The following is a 26,133-nucleotide window of genomic DNA, read 5'->3' on the forward strand; positions in this document are numbered from 1 at the left end:
TTTCAGAGAAGGTAGAAGTAATGGCATTGGTTAGTGTGTTTTCAATATCATAAGTGTTGTTTTGTGTGTGTCTTCAGTTGTTTTAGGTAAGGCTCCATTACTTGTTGATGGGTTTTCCTGCATGAATGATGTTTTCTTGACTACTGAAGCATATGAGTTTGTTTGTGTTTTGTGGTGTTTGAATACTAGTTGATTTTGATTGTTCTTGGATTTTGTTTGTTTGTGGCTTGTTCATGTTTGGATTTTTAAGTTCGTATAAGTGTGTCTTAATAGATTTGTATTTTTGGCATCTTTTATAATTTGCCGTGTGTTCTTCCCCAAATTGCAGCATTTAGGTTTGGGGTTTAGTTTGGTACATTGTGATATGTGGTGATTTTCTCCACAGCCAACACAGCGCGCAGTTGCTTGGCATGCTGCTGCTACAAGTCCAAGCCTTTGGCATTGGTAACACTGTGTTACAACCACTGATAGTGTTTTAGTTTGTTCTACTGTGTATTTGTGATACCACATTGTGATACCATTATTTATTAGCTGGGTTATGTCTTGGGTATTTTCTGTAACTACTTTAATTAGGTTAGTTGGTTTTTTAGTTATATTAGAAATTATTCGTTCCACTGAAACGTGTTTTATGTTTAGTTCACTTAATGCGTCATTAATGTCGTCAATTTCGATAGAGTGGTGCAACCCCCTGATTACGAAAGATTTGGGTGTTCGCCTAGCTCCAGGTAAGTGTATAGTTATGTTTCCTGTTTTAAAAGCGTCTGAGAGCCATTCTTTCAGTAATCTATTTAAGTCATCGGGTTCCTATCCTTGAACGAGGACCCCGCCGCGAGACAGACGCTTAATGTTAGTAATGTTAGTTTTAGGTTTACACCTAAATATTTCCCTTGTCTGCTACAAGGGTAGCAGAGTTGTGATATGTGGTGTCACATATCAACTGTGGTTGATTGTAATTTCATCGTATGCCTTGTATGATAATGGCGTTTTTTGGTAATTTAGATACATTTTTTGTGTATGTTTCTGTGTTTGTTTTTCTTGTTTTTTTCTGACTTCTAGTCTTCACTAGTGTGAAGTCTTCGTCGTCAGAATTTGTTTCGTCTGGTTCCGAATTTGTGTTTGTTTCAATATCCAGAGAGGGGTTTTTAACTTTTATGCTACTAGTTGCTAGTTTTTCATTGTCTAACAATGTAGCCTCAGCTTCATTGTCGACAACAGTTGAGTTTATATTTTCTTCAGTTATTTTTTTTCCTAGCTTTAATTTGAGTAGCATTTACTGGGGAGGCTATAGTTTTAAGTTTTTCTTTAGCAAGTTCTATTAATGTTTATAACTTTGTAATCCGAGGGTCGCGGGTTCGCGCCCGAGTCGCGCCAAACATGCTCGCCCTCCCAGCCGTGGGGGCGTTATAATGTTACGGTCAATCCCACTATTCGTTGGTAAAAGAGTAGCCCAAGAGTTGGCGGTGGGTGGTGATGACTAGCTGCCTTCCCTCTAGTCTTACACTGCTAAATTAGGGACGGCTAGCACGGATAGCCCTCGAGTAGCTTTGTGCGAAATTCAAAAACAAACAAACAAACAAACAAACGTTTATAAATTTATATTTTCATTTACAATTTGGCCACCTACATTAGACTTACTTTTTGTTGAACACTGACCTTGGTCTTCAATTTTCGACGTCATTGCATCGTTCGACTTGCCTGTCTTTTTTTGGTATTTCGGCCGGTATGGCTCGTAACTTCAAATGGTGAGTAGCCCAGATAAAATTATATGAAGTGATAGGTTCTCGACAAACTTACTCTACAATCAATTTTCCGTTATAAATGTGCGAAGATAAAGAATACGTCTTTCTTCATTCACTTTCGCCAACAAACTCCCATCCTTTAACTGCATTGTTAACTTTTATCTGTCTGTTTTAAATTTCGCGCAAAGTAACTTTTGTGTAATGTGTATAAAAAGACTTCCAATACTATATTTTAGTTACATAGCCTTTTTTTTTTTACACAAGTTAATGCAAAATGCGCCTAGTGAGTTTTCAAAATTTTGATAAAACTATGGTTATAGTTGTACTTCGTAAACAAACAGTTGCATTGCTCCCCAAACTATAATGCTTATTTCAGTTTCTTTGTGTTTTTTTTTCCGAAACAAAATATCTATATCATACTTTTTTTATTAGTTGTGTTTAACGCAAAACTACCAGAAGACTATGTATGTTAGCTATCTCTAATTTGGGCAGCAAGTTAACACCATTTACCATCAGACCGAATAGTTATATCTGACCATGACTTCAGAACACTGAAGGGCCGAGTATAATTTCTTTTTTTCTTTCTTTTTTCACAATAACAAGATTTAAACCATGAAACCGCAATTTCACAATCGAACACTTTAATTGGCCACACTCGGCTCTATATCAAATACTAAGGTTAGATTAGTGTGTTAATTTGCAGTCTGACAAAAAATTAATTTAAGGAAATAATCTTTAGTTTCGCGTTATTTCAGTTAGATTCAATTTTGCAACTTTTTATTTCTGCACACGAATCTTTAAGATAAAAATAAACTCACTTTATTTGCCATGAATTTATCAATTGTCCTTTTTAGATTTTTCTAAAATATCAGTTTCTACTACTACTAGTTTCAACTCACTTCATTACAAAATAGCTCATTAAGAAAATTAAAACTTTCGTAAATGGAAACCTAACTTCTATTTTCCAAATTCTAAACATCCATTTTTCATTTTATTATCTTAAGAGTACGTAATTTAGAAACTAGAGGCGTTTATCCTAACACTTTCCCAGATAATATTGTAAATTTCAATGTAATTACATCATGCCAAAATAAAATAAAAAGTCTTAATTTATTCCCATAATTTGTAACCCATCTAGAAAAACGTCTTAGTTGTTATCCTATGAGCCTTTTCTAATAAGTCAATATCCCTTAGATAACAACAGGTTCCCCCAATAGGATAACAGTAAGTTTTATAAGAACAGGATTATACACTGTTCCAAGTGAGACTAAGCAAGTGATTTCTATATTTGTAATATCGTAATTTATTTGTTATCTGGAAGAATCTTTGAATCATAAATGATGAAGTTTAAAATAACCATATAAAATTCTAAAGATGTAGTGTATAATGCTCTAGTACATTAAAGGCTAGATTATTTGTACTGAATATATGTTTCAAATTAAGTTTTTCATAAAGGTAGTAGAATGAATCATTCAGTGCACTGGCTTTACCAGTTAACTTTACAAGTAAGTTTATTTTACGTTAGTCCTAGATTATTAGAAAGGTTTGAAAGCCATTTATAAGGTAGACTTACAACATCTATGACAACTTAAAAGTGTTTAGTTCTGTAAAAATGTTGAAGGAGAAAATAAAATAATTTATTAGCCTTAAACATAAAAAAATGATGACATAAAAATGGTACAACAGTATAGACAGATAATTACACAGACATACATGTTATTCTTGGTTGCACTGATTTTCCTCGAAAGTAATTTAGTAGACTCTAACAAATAGTAAAATGTTCGGCAGAAAATGTATCATGGGCTAATTCTAAATTATTTGACTTCTAAGCAAGGAAAGAGACTTACACAAAGAAAATAAAATGAAATCATGTGCCTTATAACTAACATTTAATTTAAACATTTAACATGTAGTTTATGACATCGCCCCTTTCCAGTTCAAAAATAAAACACAATTCTACCTATTCACCAAAGATTTTTGTTTTTTCTTCCAAGGCCCATGATGTATGCACGAGAAAACCTCTTTTCTTGCATAATCACTATCTGTTCTGCTGTTGAAGAAGCCCTTGTTAATCCTCTGGATTTGTCTCGACATTTGCTTATATATGTAATGATGTAAATGATTTAGATCTCAAACAACAATCAGTAGCTCCTTCCATGTTCTGCAATATTTATTTTCTGTGGTATTCATTGCACTATTATAGCAGACAATAGTCTGTTCTTCTCCATTATGTATCAGGTCATCTCATAAGTAATGTCTGAAAATTTAATACAAAAAGTGCATCATCATTTCTTTGTAGAAAACTTTAACAACTAAAATATGTAGTAGGACGTGTATAAAAATGTTCAGACAAATAAAAGAAACTAATCCAGCTCCACTTTTTCAGATCATTAATCAAATAAACCTTTATGAAGATGTATTTGAGGAACACATGCTTTATGAGATTAAAGATGGCAAGAGTGCAGCAGAAACTACATGAAACATTCAAGGTGTTTATCGTGCGGAAATTCGCGTAATTCATATAAAAACAGCTAGCCGCAAGAAAGTTATCATTTTTAGTAAACTATAGTCTGTATACTATAAGTCTCTAAAGCTAGCTGTAGTTGTGATTAATGCTTATTAATCGGAAAACTACAGAACTGGATCAGGAACGTTTATAGATTTCGAACATTACAAACTGTTCAATTTCGGTGAGTCAATTTTGGATGTTGAATTTTCTACGAGAACATAAAATATCTCTTTCGGTAAAAAGTCAGCATACAAGCAGTGTTATGCCAAACAAGAATAGAGTTAGCTAGTATTCACGTCAAGTGAAGTATATCTTTGCATAAACATAAAATTAATTTGCTCATCGTGGACCTGGACCATCGATAAAATATTTAGTTCTGGACCAAATGAAAGACTCAGTTTTTAAAACTATTTTACATAAACCTATATTTTTAATAACTATCAGTAATAACCGTTATTATAAATTTTGTTTCTATGTTTTTCTATTATAATATATTTGTGTTAAAATAGGAAATTGTATGTATCAGTCTTGTTGGAAAATAACAGAAATTTGATACTTAGTTAATTAATTACTAAATTCAAATTCCCGGTTACTTGAAAAAGTAACATACGTTAACATACATGATATAAAAAATCGGAGACTCGTCCGAAACAAATTATAGTACGTAACAATCTTTATGTTGTAAAAATATAACTTGTGCCATGCCACTCTTAGACATCCATTTAAGATGTATATTCAGAATCTTAGATGTCCTTTCCATGGAATCATGTCTTTATCCAATGACAAACTGTTGTTTGGTTTGTAAAGTGTCCTGAAAAACGGCTGGTTTGAGTTGAGAAAATTTTTTATGCAGAGAAGCGAACAACGTTTCGACCTTCTTCGGTCATCGTCAGGTTCACAAAGAGAGAAAGAGGTAACTATATATGTAAAAACGGTTCGTTTGGGTTGATTTTTTTTTTTTTTTTTTTTTTTTACAAACGAGCCGTTTTTACATATATATTTCTCTACAAGTGGGTTTTCTCGACATCACTGAAAGAGGTAACTGACCGATAGCTGACCACATGTTTGAAGGGGGCTGTGTAACTGAGTGTAGGAATGTAGAGGGCGTGCTTAGATGTTTTCTTATATTTATTAATATGGGTATAAAGGTGTTTCTTTGTATTGGTTTATTTTGGGCTTGAGTTGTTGTGTAAGTAAGGCTTCTTTATGTTTGTTTCTTTTTTAGTATTTGAGTGTTTTCTGTGGTTATGTTGTGTTTATTTGACTTGCAGTGTTCGAAAACGTGTGAAGGTAACTTTTTGTGTTCTTTGAATCTGGTTTCCATTTTTCTATTTGTTTCTCCAATATAGAAGTCGTGGCAGTTATCACATTGTATTTTATAAATAATGTTGGTGTGGTGTTTGTCGGTGTAGTTTTTTATACAGTATAGACCTTAGTTTTGTGCCAGTTAATACCAAATTTATTCAAAAACCAGCTTGGGAACTGTAGTTAGGACTAAACTAAACATTTTAAGATATCGTTAGATATACTTGGGTTTACCTCTGAAAATATTGTTAACAACAGTGGCGTCCAAGTGATGAAGGAATGCATTCTAATTTTCATAAGTTGAAATGTTAGAAAAGCATATTAAATTAGCTAAACTTGTCAAACTTGTTCAGTATCTTTATCTAATCTGTTTTATTTAGCGCCCTGTTCTTGTTTTAACCACTTCCACCGTTTCCTTGTCAAACTTGTTCAATATCTTTATCTAATCTGTTTTATTTAGCTCCCTGTTCTTGTTTTAACCACTTTCACCGTTTCCTTGTCAAACTTGTTCAATATCTTTCGTCAGTCTGTTGTTTTACTTACTACTCTATCTGTTCATTACCCAACCACTTCCTTCTGTTTCCTGTAAAACTTGCTCATCATAGTTAGTGTTGTAATATGTCTGGACATTCTGAATTAATAGGGGAGTTTTCGTTATAATTTGGTCCTGTATGGCCAGGTGGTTAAAGCATTCGACTCGTAATCCGAGAGTCGCGGGTTCGAATTCCCGTCATACTAAACATGCTTGTCCTTTGAACCGTGGGAGCGTTATAATGTGACGGTAAATCCCACTATTAGTTGTTAAAAGAGTAGCCCAAGAGTTGGCGGCGGGTGTTGATGACTAGCTGCCTTCCCTCTAGTCTTACACTACTAAATTAGGGACGGCTCGGTGCAGTGGGCTAACAACCTACTCACTTAAATACCTGTTGAAGAATCCGCAAGCGATTGCGGCCTTATGTTCCTTGATGGAATCTAATGGTGATAACTAACTAACTAAGTATTAGTTAAATATATTCTGTTATTTTTTCTGCCGTCATTATTCCAGAGGTCGCTATTCCAAAGAATGATTAACTGTACTTTTGGTCGCGTTTGCTGATGGAAAACTGGAGAAACCATGGGTAATAGGTAAAAGTGAAAATCCGCGCTGTTTCAAAAATTTAAGAAAGAATCAACTTTTGTGAAATGGAAAGCGAATAATAAAGCGTGGATGACAAGTGTTATATTTGAGGAATTTTTGAACAAATTAAACAAAAAAACAGAACGAGAAAATAGGAATATTCTATATTTCCTAGATAATACAACTTGTCACCCAAAAGTTCAACTTTCAAATGTTCGTTTAGTCTTTCTACCTCCATGTACAACATCAGTTCTGCAACCACGAGATAATGGAATTATACAGTGTACAAAACTGAAATACAGAAAATTGATGCTTCAACATATTATTGCAAACATGGACGACTGTATGAGAGCATCTGAAATGACCATGAAAATTGACGTGTTAGATGAAATTGTATTTTTAAGTCATTTAATCAAATGTGTGAAAGATGGATTGGTAATAAAGTGCTTTCGAAACTGTGGATTTATTCTTGATAACGGTGGAGAAGTTGTTTGTTATGACGATTCTAGTGAAATCCAAACTATGATTGAGAAGAGTGACGCAGATGATTCTATTAACGTGGAAAGTTTTGTGACCGTTGACAAGAATATTTTAACAGAAACTGATGAGATTGATTTAAAATCTATAATAGAATCGCAAGATGATAACAGTGCGAGAGATTCAGAAGGTGAACAAAATGGAAAAGATAGTGAGGAAATAGAAATTCCTACTTCATCACAAGTGTTAAGTTATATTAACGCTATCAAATTGTATGAGAAAATGAAGTGGAAAATGAACTTCATGAAAAGGCCGTAGAATTGTCGTTCTCTTTTAACCGCATGAAAAAGCCCATTAAAAAAACGAAACAGTTGAAATTGGACACTTTCTTCAAATAAATTTGATTAAGATTGTGTGTAATTATGTATATTTTGAATGTCTATTTTTGTTTTTCTTCTAATAAATATAATGTAAACAGTATAATAACTTTATTCACAAACGTCTTACTTCCCTTGAGTCAAGCAAGTATAACGTTCCGCTCAAACTTATATATAATTAAGGAAATGCATGTTCACTGTCCAAGCCAAAACTTTTACTCGGTCCCGTGCGATTCCGCTTTAGACAAGGTTTACTGTATAAGGTTCCGGATTTTAAATTTTACAAGAAGTATATTGTATAAAGCACCCAGTTAAAAAGTGTTTGCTTCTAAATAACCTCAACAGTGAAAAAATAAATAAAATTCCAAATGTAAGTTTAAACTAAAGTAACTTAGATATTCAAAGAAGTACAAAATTCGAACTTTCCCAACACTAAGCAGAGAAGACTTGAATGAAATAAATTATTGAATGCGGAAGTTAGATGCATCCACATGAGCTCACTAAAATTAACTGAACATGGATATAACAACGGGAGTGAGAAATATACACTGAGAAAACTTACCACAGATATCTTGAGAAAAAGAACACCTAACTTAAAAAGAACAAAAATCGTCCGTCGAACGTAAGACATTAACTCCCTCAGAAATAGGGCTCTGCTTTCCCAGCAGACATCGTCGATTCTGATTTGGGGCAAGTGTTAGTATCATTACCTAATTACAGTGGAAAATTATCAACCGTCATATTAAATCTCGAATTAATAAGAACAAAGTATAATTTAGGAAACAGCAACATGTTAATAACAAACGAGAGAAACGATGGAATTCAAACACAGTAAGTTCAAACTGATATTAAGTGGTAATTAAATACAAACAAAACTGTGAAGAACAAGTTAAAACATATTTATGCGCTAGAATTCCAATCAAGAAAATGAGAATTGTGCTACAGTAGTAGAGCGAACAGTGCAAGTGGTAGAAAGTAGTCTTATGATGGGCAATGGGGCCGAAACATACATGGTATAAAGGTTTGGTGCACTGTTGAAAATTCTAGTACTATTGAGAAGGCAAATAAAGACCGACATAGCTTTGTGTGCGGTCGTTGATACTAAATGATAGCTTGTTTGTTTGTTTGTTATTATGCACAAAGCTACACAAAGGGCTCACCACAGGTATCGAAACCCGGTTTCTAGCAGTGTAAGTCCGCAGAAGTACCAGTGTACTAATGGGGGTCTGAACGACAGAATCAATAGTAATTATAAATTAAAACAAATACTCAAACAAAGTTACCTTCGCAAAATGAAATAAGCAGTTTTAATTTCTCTATAGCAACGAGAAAAAAATAGCCTCAATAGTACCTGAAATATGTTGTTTAAGCCACTAAATTTACAACCAGAATAAGACAATACCAATAGAATTTAAAAGGTTATTTCCGCTTGCGCCCGCGTTGCGCCAAACATGCTCGCCCTCCCAGTCGTGGGGGCGTTATAATGTGACGGTCAATCCCACTATTCGTTGGTAAAAGAGTAGCCCAAGAGTTGGCGGTGGTTGGTGATGACTAGCTGCCTTCCCTCTAGTCTTACACTGCAAAATTAGGGACGGCTAGCACAGATAGCCCTCGAGTAGCTTTGTGCGAAATTCAAAAACAAACAAACAAAACAACAGTTTCCGCTTAGGCGCTTGCATTTGTATGTTTTCTACCTGGATATCATTTGTGAAAGAATGAAATTTCGCAGTACATCGGAAATTTACCGTTGATAAGAATTTGGCAGGGAAATCGATAATTTCATCAACAATAAACTAAAGGGAAAATTTAAATCTTTATTTAGAAAGAAAAGTTTCCTGTTTATAGAACATTTATGAATTATCTATTCGTTTTATGAACCTCAAAGAATATGTAGGTCGCTTCATTACTTTTTATCGGAGATCAGCGGAGGGTGTGCAGTTACGCTAGCAAGTCAGTCTTGACAGAGGAATAGTGCTCAAGGAACTTAAAATATTATTAATAAGACATCAACGAAATAGATATTAATTCTTATCTGAAAATGACCCAGGAAAAAGACTGAAATATTATTATTGCTGTATATATTTGTATTGCCCAATAAAAATTTCTGTAACCTATACTATTTATGAAACTGCAAGTTATTTATCATACGACACATTATTGTTGTATAATATCAAATATAAAGGATACAAGATTTACAACACTACAGAAGTGTTAACAATAAAACACCTAATTCATATTGTTTGTACGTATTATGGCCAAGCGTGTTAAGGCGTTCGACTCGTAATCCTAGGGTCGTGGGTTCGAATCCCAGTGGCACCAAACATGCTCGCCCTTTGAGGGGTGGGTAGTGGTGACTAGCTAGCTGCCTTCCCTTTAGTCTTACACTGCTAAATTAGGGACGGCTAGCGCAGATAGCCCTCGAGTAGCTTTGCACGAAATTCAAAACAAACAGTATTTATTATTGTGACATTGTTATATTGAAATATATATATATCAGGTAAATTTTTAAAACAAAAAATAATGTTGGAGTATAGATCCAGTGTTAGAGAATTTTAATAATTTGATATTTTGATATCTTTATTCGTAGGTGATAGAATATAGAAAATTTAGTTTTTTAAAATAAATTACGTACTTTATACTCAACATAGAGTAAAGTTATGGTATAGGAAAATGAAGTGTTTTAAGAAGTTATTTAACAGAGACTTGTACGCTGTTATTGGAATGATACATGTTAAACCACTTCCTGGTGTGTACATTATTATTAGTATTAAACTAATTATTATACTTAAACAAATGGTATTTAATATTATTTGGTTTACTAACAACTAGAGAAATTAATTCCACTTATAATAACTGGTAAAAGGTTATGCCTGCGTTTTTTATTTCCATTTTTATTGTATTATCAGTATTGTTGCTGTTATTAGTTATCACTTTAACCTACTTCATTCAAAATTATTGTTTTAACGACCATCATTCTCAGTGTTTCGGTTACAAAACTATTATTCACGGAATGCATTGACACTGGCTGTATTTGTAAACTCTACTTCAAACGGTAATCTCACGGTAGTGGCACGTGATGTTAAATATTTCTGTTGAATTGATGCTGTATTGTCACTTATTAGTAATAAACGTGCAAGGCTGAGTGTTTAATTTGCATCTTTTTAAGAATATAATACATTTGTCCCCTTAAGACCCGATATTTTGTTTCATTGGAAATAACGGTAAATAATTAATTTTCATGTAAACAAGAGTGGAGAGCCTATGTGTAAACCTATCATGCAATACGGTTTTGTGCTTCAGATTTCGTGACTAGCATTAAAGTTGATCACCTGTGTATATATGTATGACACAATGGGAGTTGTTTATTACTAATTTTATAAACACGTAACAAACTTTTAAATTATTTTAATAATATAATAACATAGTGACAACATTGGACCATTTCATTCTGTTACAAATACTGGAGATTAAATATTTTCTATGCTATAACTAAGAATTAATTTTAAACATTTTTTTTGCCATGCTAAAGGTCACAGCAGATTGCTTAAAGATTTTAGCAACAAACGCATATATATATATATATATATATTTATATACATAAATATCTGACATGTTTCCCACAAAACCTGTTTTTTCCTCATACAAGAACAGACCACTAAACTCGTGAAATTTCCATATTCTAAGTGTAGAACTTTACACAAATAGAATTATAGTTCACATTCGAAATTTTTATATATTCATAAGTACTGTAAAATGCATTTTGGAAAAAATAATCAAGAAACTTAAAGATAATAATGCTTAAATATCCATCAACATTTAAAACCAATTAGGAACCACTTAGGTAAAGAAATGAGGTGGAAACTTAACAAATTAATACAACCTGAAATTGCAAAGAATATCGGTAACAAATTGTAAGGTGGATTAATCACCAGATGTTTCCAATTGTGTGAAGATAATATTTGGAGTTTTATTTTTAAAACTATACAGTTTTTTTCTTCCAATATTCAAATGACTTAAGTTTCTGTATTGTAAGAGAGTAGTTTGTATGTTATTTTAAGGTGTTATTCAACAAAGTTTGTTGTGATTAAGTGTTACTTAAACAGTAAAAAGTGAGGTGATGTCATTGGCTTATATTGAATACCTTTGATTTAGTTAAATGAAACATTTTTAACAAGACAAGTTAGAAAAAATGTTACAGGTTGAAGTGAATTGAAAAATATAATTTGTGTAATAAATAAAAATTTATTTTACAACATATGAAAACAAAATGTAACAACGTATCAAAGTCAATTGACAAATTTTCTGAATATCCAATAATATTTCAAAGCTAAAATTATTTTCTGCAACTTATAAAGATACACAGCACAATGTTGAAAAAAACTATTCTAAAAATAATCCTAAAAACTGACTGTACTTGAAAATTTTAGTCAAAAATAAATATTTCATTATCAATTGTACAGTTGTTTTGACCAATAAATGTTAGGTAAAGTTTAATTTTGTAGCATAGCAATATAGGTTGACATTACTAGCAATTAGCTGTTACCAGTTGTTGAATTTGAAGCTTGAGGTTTTAGAAACAATGTTTTAAAAATGTTTATTGAAGTCAGTTTGAGTAAATATGTATGCTATTGTATTTGTAATTAATTATTTGCCTAAATTTATTGACATGTTATCATGTATTACCATCAGTTCTTGCTAGCTATCTGGCATTGAAAATATTATTTGTGCTGAGTTATGTTGGATTTATTTTGAATTATCTATCATAAACACTGGAGAAAATTATTTTTATTCTTTACTGTTGTATAAATGTTTTATATAATATATATGTAACATTTATTTATCAAGTGTATTTAATGCAGAAGTGTAATAGATCATAAAAGAACTTTTGATTCTTTAATATAAAATTATACAAAAAGTGAAGTGATAAACATCACTTTTTGTAGCTCATTTCTGAAAAACAAAACAGAATACTAAAAGGTGTTAATGTAATAAAACTTTGGAAATCCACAGACTTTCTTTTTAACTCAATCTTTTGCTGTATGATCTAATGAATGACTTGAGTGTCACAGGGATACGTTAAGTACAGTTTACACAAAATGTTGTATCACTTTATACAAGATAATCCAATGTACTTTTTATTGCTTACAGGGACTCCTAAGTATAGTAATAATATTCAGTATCTAGTCGACCATGCTTGTAGTGAGGCAGAACTATATCAACATCTTGGCTTGGTAAGTACATAATTATCTGAAATTATTTTAAAGTTCTGTAAAAAATTACTTTTATTTATGAATAATATCATGAAAATTATATTGATATCTTAAGAAATTTTGAAATCTGGTAAACAAATGGCATATTTTCATTAATAAAGTTTTTTTCTCTAATACTTTACTTGCTTTGTATTTTAGTGAATCTAATTTCAAACTCTTCTCTCTTCATTGTTCCCAGCACAAGGTAGCTCTTGTTATTTTTCCACAGATAGCAGTGAAGAATAGCCACAGATGGGATAATTTTTGGAATTATTAAGTCAGTAAAGCTAATGTGTTTGTGGTTTCTCAAATGGTTTAGGAATTTAAATATGTCTCAATTATAATTTTTTTATTATTATTCTCAGTGTTAATGATGATATTAGGCAGGTGATGGCACTGTATGCATAGGAAAAGATACTAAAGTTGTAATGAGACTAAGAGTGCTATAACAGGATCTTTATTTTCTCAATGTTTTCATGAAAAGCTTTCTTCAAGAGTGTGTGATACTGTAGTGTCTCACAAGGGTATATATATAAATTTTCCTGATTAGGTTCCTGGTCTCTGGACCATGCCAATCCATAATTGGATCACTGACAATTTCCATCCAATCAATCAGCATTCTACTCTTGTCTCACGAGGCTCACTGCTGTTTTTTCCTACTTGTAGTCTCTCAATGTGGTGTTTATATTCTTTTCAAGTACAATGTAGATAACTTTTTTTTATTACTTTTCCATCCATTTGCTGATAATTTTAGTTTCCTTCAATTTAGGCAGGTGTCCTGCTTCCTCTGCATGTTCTACTATTGCAATGGTTTTATTGTTTCTTATGGAGTCTGCTTTATGCTAATTTATTCTGGTTGTCAGATCTTTACCAGTTTCACCTGTATAAACTTTACTGCATCCACACATATCTGACTAGTGTGTCTGCTGGATGTACTTTGATCTGATTTTGTTGGATATTTTATTATCTAATTCAACTGGGGCATAGCAAGTAATGTAGAATACATTTTGAAAGGGCTGGTGTTCAGCTTAACTTCTGTATATGCTAGTCCAATGACTAGTGTGTATGTTGGATGTACTGTGGTCTGATTGCTGGGACATGGCTGATAGTGTTTAAATTAACTTCTGTTGGATTTACTGTATCTGCACATTATAAAAGTTACTGCTCATAGCATTACAGTTTCTTATGTTACATGTTGATGCTGTTACACATCTAGTGCTGTATGTCCTAGAAATTTCTGTTTAGGTAATTGCCATTGAAGAAGTTTGGCCTTCTCACATAAATATGACATGCAAATAAACCCCATTACATGAGAATTGTATGTAATTTTCTCATGTATGTTCAAGATAAGGAAACAGGTTTCCTTGGTTATGTCAAGAGAGCCTTGGAGGTTTCATTCAAAATTATAACTTTAATACTTATCATCCAATTGTAGTTGCTGTTTTATATACACTCTTCAAAAAAAGAAATGCAAAAGGGATATTTTTGTTATTTTAAAGAGAAATATATGTAATAACGTTACAAGCTCAGAGTGTGTGATGTTACACGTGTTAAGGCACTGATTGTCAGACCAAAATGACAATAAAAGTTGTGCACTTTGAAAACGGAGTAAAACAACGGATTTTTCGCCAAATCGCATTCGTGTCCAATAAATTTGTTTGAGAGATCTGCATGTTCTGCAAGTGCAACATGTGCAAAATCCCTATAAAAGTGACGGGTTCTCGGTTTCCATAGCTCAGTGTTAAGCCACCGACATGCAATACAGTTACGCCAAGACTGACTGAAGCACAATGCAACAAAGCCATTGGTCGCTTGGAAGCAGGCAAATCTCGATCAGATGTTGCCAGAGCTGTGAATGTCCACCCAAGCACCAGCACAAGGCTATGGAATCGTCACCAACAACATGGATCAACTTGTGACCATCCACGATCTGGCAAACCTTGTGTGACCACGCCCGCACAAGATCGCTACATCCGGTTACGTCACCTTCGGGATAGGACCACCACTGCGACGTCTACTGCCTCAACCATACCAGGGTTGCGTAGGATTTCCGATCAGACTGTACGCAACTGTCGACAAGATTCTTAGGCCCCATGTGCAACCCATCATGGTGAACGTCAACGACGTTTTTCAACATGACAACACCCGTCCTCACACAGTCACTGTCTTCTTGAGACACCACAACATCAACGTCCTTCCCTGGCCCTCCAGATCACCAGATTTAAACCCCATCGAACATCTTTGGGACGAGTTGGACCGATGTCTGCGACGGCGACAACCTCGGTCACAGACTCTACCTCAGCTTGCAGCAGCTTTGCAGGCTGAGTGGACAGCCATTCCACAGGATGTGATTCGTCATATCATCGCTTCCATGGGCAGGAGATGCCAAGCAGTTATTGATGCTCACGGGGGGCATACTCGTTATTGACGTTAAACTTCAACTAGTGAGCGTGGACTTTGCCTTTGCAGACTTTGGATGTTCAGCAGTGAAAGTGCAAAGTTTCACACATGTCATACAGAACTACTCGGAATAAACTTGTTAACAAAATGTCTCAAATTTTGCCTTTTGCGTTTCTTTTTTTGAAGAGTGTATATATATATACATATATACTTGTCAGTTTTATAGTAAAAGTAAATATAAAGACTACAGTTTTTTAAAATACTTTTTTGCCATGAATATTCCATCCTTTTTTATTAGATAAAATGTATTTAATCATAACATTGGTTTTTTAAAAAATATTTTTGTATATGTAATTAAATATTTTAATTTTCAAATATAGGATGGTCTTCTTGTGGAGAATATGCATGATGTACCTTATGTAACAGCAAAAAATTGTGGGCCTGAAGTGACTGCAGTCATGACTCGTGTCTGTTCTGAAGTTCGTCAGATAGCTCCCTCACTACTTTGTGGTGTTCAGGTTCTTGCTGGCAATAATGAAAGTGCTTTGGCAGTTGCACTATCATCAGGTCAGTTGAAAGATGTATATTTTGAAATGATACCTCATCTCACCACACAGAATAGCTTGATTTCTTCATGCATTTACCCATGAGGTTTGCATGCTATTAGCTTTGAGCAACATCCCAATGAAAAACTAGTTTAACAGGAATTGCACTAGTGTACGATGCCATCATTATGCGATGATAGCCGTCCATCAATATAAGGATGATACAGTATCTTTGCATAGTAACTACCCCTAAGCACTTGCACTGAAATTAACTTTATTCTATTTCTCAACATTTTATTAAATGGCCATGTTCCAAAATTGTTAATCAGTTACTTGAGATTTGGAAGTGTTTATAACTGTGTAAAATTTTTGTTCAATTTTTTTTAGTTCATTGTTTGTATTTCAGGTAAGTAAAATTACTTTATTTTATTCTATTTACATTAAAAAAAAAAGATGATTACCTACCATTATGACTTCTCAAGTGATAGTAACTTTGTCTTATGATAGTGGTGATGTTTCTGACATGAAATCTGTGTCTACTAATACATCATAGCTACTGGACACTCATTGTTTGTAAAGGATGATCAGCCATTGTTCAACTTGTTGTGGATTTCTTCTTGTACACTGGGCTTCCTCCTCTTGTCCATGCGAGTAATGCTTTCTTCTCCACATTTTGATGATGATTTTGACTGGCTATTTTCCTAATCAGGATTTGCTCTAAGCAAAACTTTGTCTGTGAAGGATATTCCTCTTCCTTCTAATCTTCTTCTTGATGTGATTTTGTAGGTATGTTCTTTCTGTCTCTTTCCCCCGTGCCTTTTGATTCCTATGCTTTATTATAAAAAAACAATAATACTGATGACTCTGTCTTCCCTCCTTTGCTTGATGTTGGAGTCCATGCTGATTTGTTTATTGAACAATTACAAACTTGTACTAACGTGCTTTGTCTTTTTTATCTACTTAACTCTTTCGTTTTGACTTACAGCAGGGTTACAATTTTTTGAAATCTCTTTTACCTGCTCTTTAAAACCAATAGTACAATGACAATAAATAATATTTTATTTAAGTAAATAATGCTCTAAAGATCACTGAATAATAATATGTAAAAAAGCAGACAGTATCTCATAACTATCAAAGTTTGTGTAGATTGCAAACTTTGCAACAAGAGTCGTTACAAATTCATTCAAGCTAGTCAGTGTTTCCCATGAAAAGCATAATTTGTACTGAAAATGAAATTAACATTTCTCTGTACAAAAACAATGCAATATAATATACCAAATTAGAAACCACTATTTATTCTTTTATCTATTCTAAAGTAATAAGTTTCTAGTTTTTACATTTTAGTTATTTTTCTAATAATAAATACAGTTGGCACATGGAAAAACAAGAAATAAAGAACTTAGTTGGGTCGTCTTCTTTTTGCTGTGAACTATCAATGATACTTAACCCTGCATTTTTATACTAATGGTACTACTACTACATTAAATATTTTATTTATTATCAAATAACACTCCAAAAATACAGAATAATAACATACAGAAAAGCAGAATATATCCCATAACTGTCATAATTTCTAGAAGCAAGTTCTCTCAGATGTGGTTTCACCAGATTGTAGATAGGGACAGTGGAAATCTCTTGGCTATCTTAAGAGAGTTTTGTCCAACCTTGCAACATCCAAAATAAAAATATAAATTACCATTTTTTTTCTTTTTATAATGACTTCAAATTGTAACATGAAACTTGATTCATTTATCCTAAAAATATCAAACAGTATACCTTTGTTTATACTTAAATTGTATTGTTTTACTGCCTGTTAACCATTTTTAATATTCCAATCATAAAACTTGAAATTATTTGGTGAATGTGTTGCTTATGCTGTTCAACAAATTACATAACACCTGGGCTACCCAGTGAGAAAAGTTTATTATTTTTCACTTTACCTAATATAACATAAAAGTTTCTATTTTTTACATTTTAGATATTTTTATAATAATAAATAAATAATACACATGAAAAACAACAAATAAAGTATTTACCTGGGTTGTCATCTTTTTGTTGTCAGCTGTTGAAGACACTTGATTTTGCATTTTTTTATACTAATAGTGATAAATAGTTTTTACTTAATTAAATAGTGCTCCAAAGAACAACACAGAATAACAACATGCAAGAAGCAGACAATGCCCCTTAACTATCACAATTTTTGTGGCTTTCAAACTGTGCAACATGAGCTATTACAAATTCATCCAAGCTAGTAGATATGTTTCCCACAGGAATGAAGCTTGTACTGAAAGAGAAATTAACATATCTTTGTATAAAAAACAATGTAATATAATATCTCGTTTAATAGATGAAAACCTTGGCTTTCTATTTGTTATAAATAATATAGTATTAAATGTAAGAGATAATTATTCACATATCCTGAAAGAGAGGATGTGACAGGTGAGTTTGGAAAGAGGTGTCTTATTTTCTAGTTGATGGCTTTGTAATAAAAAAAAAAAGATTGAAATCCATGAACATTATGCTTTGTCTGAGAGATTACATTATAATGAGTACTTTCTATTAAATATCATACTTTTTCTCTATGTTAGAGAAGAAGGGATGTCTAGAGAGAGAAGAAAAAGTCACATTTCTCATACCAGGAGAAATTCAATATTTGATTTTTAACATTGTCTTATAAAATTAAGAACTTATTTAATATTCAGATTTGGTTTATTAGCTACATTTTGATGCCAAGTTGATTCCTATATACGGTATTACTTCTAAGTTAAGATGTGCCGTACTTTTGAAAAGGGATTTTCAGGAAAAAAAATTGGCTGGTAATTAGAAAGGAGTAAACATGTCTTTAAAAAGTTTATTAACAAATCAAAAATGTTAATAATGTATTTAAAATGAAATATAATAAAAAATGTATAAAATATACAGGAAATCTAAAATTTTCATTACAGTAATGTTTTTTTCTGATTTCTTTATTCTTCAGAATGCTACTCCAATGTTTCTTCTGACTCACTGTTATATTCTAATGTTGAAGCATCTTTATTGCTTGATTCACTGTTGTCCTGGTAGTACAATTCCCAATCTGTTTGGTGCACAAATTAACTTTTCTTTTAAATTTGGCATTGTACATAAAACACTTTTCCATGGGTAAAAAATGGAATAAAAATAAAAAAACGATAAAATAGAATCTCAATAAGAAGAAAGTCAGTCAAAATCTGAGGATGGTGATATCTAACTAGACCACTGGAGACATTGGCAAATTTCACATTTTGTACATGTTTTTTCAGACTTTTTGAACTAAGTTCTTTTTAAAATATAGTTCAGTCTATTTATTAATGCAGGATGTTTCCAAAAATCTTTTGTGTTTGAGATAAATGATATTTACAAGACTCTTGAATAGTTAAAAATAATACCTCAAATTTAAGATGCACCCTAATTTTCAGTTTGGAAAAATGTGAAAAAAGTTGCATTCTAAATTCAAAATATTACGGTTTTTAAAAAAAGTAGTTTAATTAAATTTTGAATGTAATTCTGTGAAATGTTGTGATATGCACACTTTGACCAACCTGATGTGAAAAGGTTAATTGGTATCTAAGTCCTCATCTTTCTCTGTCCTGTTCTTGTTTTTTTACATCTGTTTTTCACCTAGGAATGTCATCCCTTTATCTTCATGTTTGGGATTTGTTCACTCTATTGTTCACAGGACTGGCCTTTCTAATCATGTAGTCTTTTTTCTTATCCCATTCATTTTGTCCTTCAAATCTGCCTTTCTATCAGCAGAGGTGATGTTTATGGGATTGATCCATCCACCACTCTCTTCTTGTAGGCAGTCATTTTGTGGTCTATCTTTTGACTTTTTTTACATGGTTGTTCATCTGTGGATTTTTGGTTTGCACAGTTGCTGGTTATCAAGCAGCTTTATCAACTACATTTTGCCCTTCCTGTTATTGAATGTTTTTTTCTTCCCCTGTCTTTTCTATTTTGTTCAGATCCTTTCTGACCACTTTGTTCTATGCTAATACCAGAATGGGACTTTAATGTGGTTTTTACTGTCACTCTGTTTCAGCTGTTAGCTTTGTATTGTTTTTACCATCTTTCTCTGAATACATATTTTAATTTCTTTCTTGTCATTCTGATGTATATGTTTCTCCACTCTCTTTTGCCATACTTACTTTTCTACTATAACCATGCCTTTCATTATAAGACTTCTGCTGCTTGGGAAGATGAACATTCTTTCTAATCCTGCTATGTTCAATTTCTTGCCCCTATGCTCATATGAAGACAATATGGATCCAAATTGTGATGTGGGCTGTTTGCTGTCACTTGTCATGTAGTTTTGTTTAAGTTCTATGTCACTGTTTGTCTCCACTTTTGGATCCCTCTTTGTTCAGGGACTTTTGGCTTTTTACCTTTACTGATTGGGTCCATCAACTCCTCTGATTGGTGTATTCTTCCCCAGATACTGATGTTCACAGACTTGTAAATCTCATAGGCAAATGTATGAAGAAATCAAGCTATTCTGTGTGAAAAGGTGAGCATCTGTTTAAGTTAATAAAGGCTCTAAAGGACAAAAAGGCATAATAGCATACATATAATTTAAGGACAACCAACCTATTAGAAAAATAAATCTCAGTTGAAGATGACCTACCCTGCTAGAGTTTATATTTGTGTCCTCTTGTTTTATCATTATCACCATTAAATATAGAAAAGATGATGCATTAATACAGTTTTATTTAATCTTAAACAACTAAGTCAGATCCATTCTAACTGTTCTTGTTTCAAGAAAAAACAATTTCATAGATCTTAACCTATCCTTATATAATGATTTATCCACTCTAGTTATCTCATTAGCACCATTTCCACAGTTCCATTTCTTTTTTAAGGTAAGATGCCAAAAATGAATATAATACACCAAATGTGGCTTAACCAAAGACATTATCACTTTTTATACTTGTATATGATATTTCTGCATATACAACCTAAAATCTATTTACTTTGTCACTTGGATAACTTAAGAAACTGTTCTACCACAACACCAAGACCTTGTTTTTCCTTAGCATTGTTAAAATTATTCACATCAAAGTCATAATTTGAATTTTGATATCCACATACAATACCTTACATTTATTAGAACTAAAAGTCATCTGCCATTTATTTACCCAACTTACCAAATAATTCAAAACCTCTTATAAAGTAGCAATACTCAAGACCCTAATATCATCAGAAAATTGAAGTAATTTATTGACTGTTCTTCATCTGTGTCATTTATGTAAATAAAAATGAGCAAAGGTCCTAACACTGAGCCCTGAGGTGCTCAGTGTGTCATTAATCATGTATGACTGAACTCCATTTATAACAAACTCTGCTTTCTTCCACTCAGCACATTTTCTATCTAATTAGCCAACCTATCTCCTAAAAAGATGACTTTTTTTCTTCACCAGTCTTTTATGTAGTGCCTTCTCAAAAGTTTTCTGAAAACTCATATACACCAAATCCACATCGTTAATCTTATTTACATAAGCAGTAATCTCTTCAGACTTTCCCTTAGTGAAACTGGGTTGGAAATCCAACAAAATTTTAAATGTTGTTAAATGACCTTGTGTCTTCTATCAGACTTCCAGTAACTTTTCCTAACACTGTTGTAAAACTACTCATCTTGTTTAGTTAAGTTTTCATCTATAAACTGTTTAGGATGAGGAATATTTCTTAAACCTTCATTTCTATAAACTGAAGAAAATATAGAATTTAATAACCTGGCCATCCCATAATAATAAGATATTAGTCTTTCTGTATCATGCCTCAAATGTCCTACTCCAATTCTAATATTTCGTTTACCCTTAATGTACTTAAATAAATCTTTACTGTTGGTTTTTACATTTACAGTCATCAAAACTAAGTCTGATACTACTTTTATGTTAAAATTTGTTGAAAATTTTAATATAAAATGTTAAAAATTTGAAATGACAAAGAATTTAGCTAACTACTTTACAAAATGGAATGCCTTTTCTATAAATATAGATGCAACAGCATTTATTTCTCTCTTAGGTTTGTTCTGGTTGCATCCAATTTTCAATTCTAATTAAAAAAAATTCTAGTTACAATTCACAAGGTGTTCCAGTTTAGCATTGAGACAACTGCACTGAAGATAAATTTTTGAAACATTTCCTGTTTTGTTCTCCACTGTGTCTGTTGTTGAATGATATGTGGGCTACATGACTTGGTGTTGTAAGTCTGTGTAATTAATAGAAAGGAAATACCTTTAAATGCCTCACAAGAGTTCAATCATTTGTGTGCTCAGTACTTAATTGTAATTTTTGGAAATCTTCTTTTTCTTTATGCCATGTGAACAGCAATGGTTCAATCCAACATTTATATTTTTATGTCATATCTTTCACAAATAATTGATGCTAGTCATCACTGTTAACCATTTACTAAACCTTCAAGTCTTGCAACAGTTTTTCCTATTTCACAAATAAAACAGTTTCATAACAGGTCATCATAAAATATTACACAGTTATCACTCTTAACTTTGGATTTTCAGTTAGTTCCACATAAATAATTGATATAGATTGTATTCAGTCACATATAATTATTAACAATTTCTAATTTATCACTACTTTTCTAAATACAGTTTTTACATGAATTTTCATTTACAACTTTCTAATGTACCACTAATTTTCTGCAGCAGTTTCCACATGAGTCACCAATTTGCTGAATATGTTTATTATGTGAAAGTACTACTTGCAAATATAAAAAAGAAAGTTTTGGACAAATGTACTTATATAAAGTATTTTGAATTATTTTTATTTATATCATAATGAATTATTTGTTATTATTAAGTTGGAGCAAAAAGAATATCTAGCACATTGTCAAAGTAAATGTTTACAATTGTTTGATATGTTCAAGGATTTGTAAGAAACTGAACATTTAATTACTTTACTATTATCAACTCTAGCTAAAAATAATATAGTTTGCAGTTGTTCGCATTTAATATAATGCATTAGCTTAAATTGTACTTAGTCAGATCACTTGGAAAATAAACTCATTTGGTACAACATCTGGAAAGAATGTGTCATTATCTTCTTCTGGAGACATATATTTAGGTCTTTACAAAATTTCTGGATTGTTTTGTATCATGTTGTAAATTTCATTTTCATTTGTTTAATTTTATGATCAATGTTAAACATTATTCCAACATAATTTTCTTATGTTTCAGAAGTTATTTCAAAATTCAAGAGAATATTATTCTCAACCTTAGTGCCTGAAAATTCTATTTTATTATAAATATTAACTTATGGAAGAGTCAACTTTGAATTAAGGGGACATTTCTACTTCAGATTCATGGTCTGAGGAACAAGTATGACTTGCTTATTCTCAGGTGTTTAATTTTTTTCTGCCCATTTTTTAACAAACAGAGTGAAATTTATCCTGTTTTTCTTAATTTTGCTCATATATATTTGTCCCTCAGGTTGGAAGTCTTCTAATATGTGTGTGTCAATCAGAATGGATTATTTTCATTGTTACACTTACTTCGTTGTTGCTCTTAAATATTGTCTATTTTTCTCCTGATACATAATTCATACGTACTACAGTATCTGTTAAGAGTCTGAGAAGGTCTGTGACAATTCAGTTGTTGTTGACTGTGGATCCATTGAGAAGTGGCTCTTCAGTTATTGTTGACTGTGGATCCATTGAGAAGTGGCTCTTCAGTTGTTGTTGACTGTTGATCCACTGAGAAGTGGCTCTTCAGCTTTTGTTGATTGTGGATTCATTAAAGAAAAAGTGTCAGCAAGTAGTGGTTTTCTTGTTAATGGTGGATGTGAAAGTCTATCAGTTGATGGTGGTTTTGAAAGTATACCAACTGATGGTTCCCCTACAGGTGGTAGTTTAGAATATTTATCAGTTGCTGGTTTTCTCATTGATTGTGGTTGTGAAGGTTTGTTATTTTTTTATTCTTTTTGTCCACTGATGATGGTTTTTAAAGTTATTAACTGATGTTGTTCCCATTTATGGTGGTTTTGAATGTCTGTCAGCTGATGGTTCTCCTGTTGATGATTTGTCAACTGATGGTTTCCTCTTTTGATGGTGGTATTGTGAAGGTCCAGTGTTGGCTCTTTGTATTTGGATACTGTATTTTAAGATATATTTTTTGAAATATAAAAATACTACTGTATAATCCAAATTTTACTATTTATAATTTTGGATGATAATTAACTTCCATATTTTCTATAATTAAAATTTATACAAATGAGAAACTTATGACACATAAATATAACACCACCAGGAGATGCACTAATCACAGTGGTATCTTATTTTAATAGTAATTAACAATATTACAAGTTGCTCTGAATTCCTCTGTGTGTCCAAGCTTAAGGTGTTAATGCTGTTATAAGTAAAAGCTCGATATAAGAGAGTATTCAGTAATTACCTGCTATATGAAAGCTAGTTTGAGTCTTTATTTTTATATATTGCTCTGTTGCATTTAGAAAAAACTATCATTTTCCTCCATTATATAACTAGGAAAAAATCTTCACATAAGCCATATTTTGGTTCATTTTTCTAAATTTTTATACAGGTGTTTTGCATGTAGTCAGTGAAATCCTCATGACTGGTTGTAAATGTGTTTTAAACCTTCAACATAGATAAAGGTTAAATTTTAGAATGATTGTATGATAGGGCTAGGGCTTATATTTATTTGACCATGTCATCCTTTAGAGTGAGATGCGGTTATTTCAGAGAGTTACACTTTTGCAATCCCTTGAATTTATAATTGATGCAAGTAATTTGAAAGTGTGGGATAATGAACCAAGGATTTTGCCTGAATTGAAAATATGTTATAAGTATTATTGTGGTTTGTCCTACTGTGCACTCAAAACATTGTTTTCTTACCTCAGCATTCAGTTGTTGTACAATGAATATATGAACCAATCAGTTTAGTTTTAATAAAAGACATATTCTTATGAATCAGAATTTTGTTGTTTTTTTATGTTTGCTGTCTTGTTTTGAGTTATTCTCTGCACAAAATAACTTTGTCAGAAAACCACAACTGTATTTTAAACACTTATAAAAACTTCAATAACATAGAACTTTGTTGCTAATTAAAATTAAAGACTTTTTAGAAACATTTAAGAATAAAATTGTGCACCATACTGTAAATTTATATATATATATATACATTTCATATCTAGGATTTCAGTTTATCCGGGCTGAAGGTTTTGTATTTGGTCATGTTGCAGATGAAGGTATTATTGAAGCTTGTGCAGGACCATTGCTTCGCTACAGACGTGCAATAGGAGCTGAACATGTTTTTGTTTTTACCGATATCAAGAAAAAGCACTGGTAAAATAAATAAAAGCTTTTATTTTTAAGGTTGTAAGAAGGTTGCAGTAGGCCATTTGTAAACACATCCCTTTTTTATGAACATGTAATTGATTTCTTTCTTTTCTTTTTAAATATTTTTAGTCTTTTGTTCAGTTATTTTATTATTTGATAGTATGCTTAACAATATTATGGTAAGAGTGTTTCACTCTAGATGTTTTCACTACACTTCTTTTGATTAACCTGTTGGGGATTTCTAGTGAAAGGCCAAGCATGTACTGATTTTTATAGCTTGCTAGACTATGGATTCAAAGGTAATGGCACATATTCTTTAACCACAAAAAAACATACTTCACACTTTGGATCTATAAATCCATTATATGAGTGATGGTAAGATATCATTACTTGATCATAATATCTCAAGTGTTGGAGGTTGGGTGCTTTTCGCTAATTACCTTCTAGTTACTCAGTTCAAAATTAGGTTTAGTTATTGAATATCTGAAACTAACTATACCATTTTGTGAAATAACTATTTTATGTCTGTGCCAGAAGTTTCTAGTACAAAGTGTTTACTCATATTGAAATCATTTTACTGAAACAGTACATGTATTTGTTACACGTTTCATTTGGCAGATTTTGTCACATTCCATTGTTTACAGAAATATATACACTGCTGGTCATAATTTTAAAGCCAATGAATATGAAGAAAAAATATGCATTTTGCGTTGTTAGACTCAGCCACTTATTTGAGTAGAGCTTTGAAAGATTAAAATAAAAAAGGGAAAATAAAAATAAAAACTTTTTTAGCATTTAATAGGGAAAATGTGAACTCTATGAAATTAGCCTAAATACTAGTTGGTCAAAAGTTTAAGACCATACCAAAAAGAAGTCTTAAACAGGTTAGGAAATGCCCAACAAGAGGTGTCAGTAGTGAGTTGCATGGCTGTTATTCAGACATTTGCTTTGGCATGGCTGATATAAGCGTTTGCAGAAGGCTGGCTGGAATGTTATTCCATGTGGTAAAGATGGCTTCAAGAAGATCATGCACTATTTGGAATTGATGCCCATTTCTATAGACTTCCCTTGCCGTCCACCCTCAAACA

At 32.1% G+C, this 26,133-nt stretch overlaps 1 protein-coding gene across 6 annotated transcripts in view; it reads left to right on the forward strand.

The window, feature by feature from the left end:
• Positions 1 to 461: 461 nt before the first annotated feature.
• The window catches only part of LOC143225617 (uncharacterized protein F13E9.13, mitochondrial), a 31,237-nt gene continuing 5,565 nt past the window's right edge, over positions 462 to 26,133 (forward strand). The window contains exons 1-4 of one of the 6 annotated variants that reach the window (XM_076455398.1): positions 463 to 725; positions 12,673 to 12,755; positions 15,554 to 15,740; positions 24,901 to 25,051. In XM_076455398.1, the coding sequence (XP_076311513.1) occupies positions 539 to 725; positions 12,673 to 12,755; positions 15,554 to 15,740; positions 24,901 to 25,051 (608 nt within the window). In that variant the 5' untranslated portion in view covers positions 463 to 538. Of the gene's footprint in view, positions 726 to 842; positions 991 to 10,117; positions 10,271 to 12,672; positions 12,756 to 15,553; positions 15,741 to 24,900; positions 25,052 to 26,133 lie in introns of those variants that run through there. The other 5 variants (XM_076455379.1, XM_076455409.1, XM_076455388.1 and 2 more) reach the window with 5 other exon arrangements.

The sequence above is a fragment of the Tachypleus tridentatus genome, chromosome 1, assembly GCF_004210375.1.
Source record: "Tachypleus tridentatus isolate NWPU-2018 chromosome 1, ASM421037v1, whole genome shotgun sequence".
Lineage (NCBI taxonomy): Eukaryota > Metazoa > Arthropoda > Merostomata > Xiphosura > Limulidae > Tachypleus > Tachypleus tridentatus.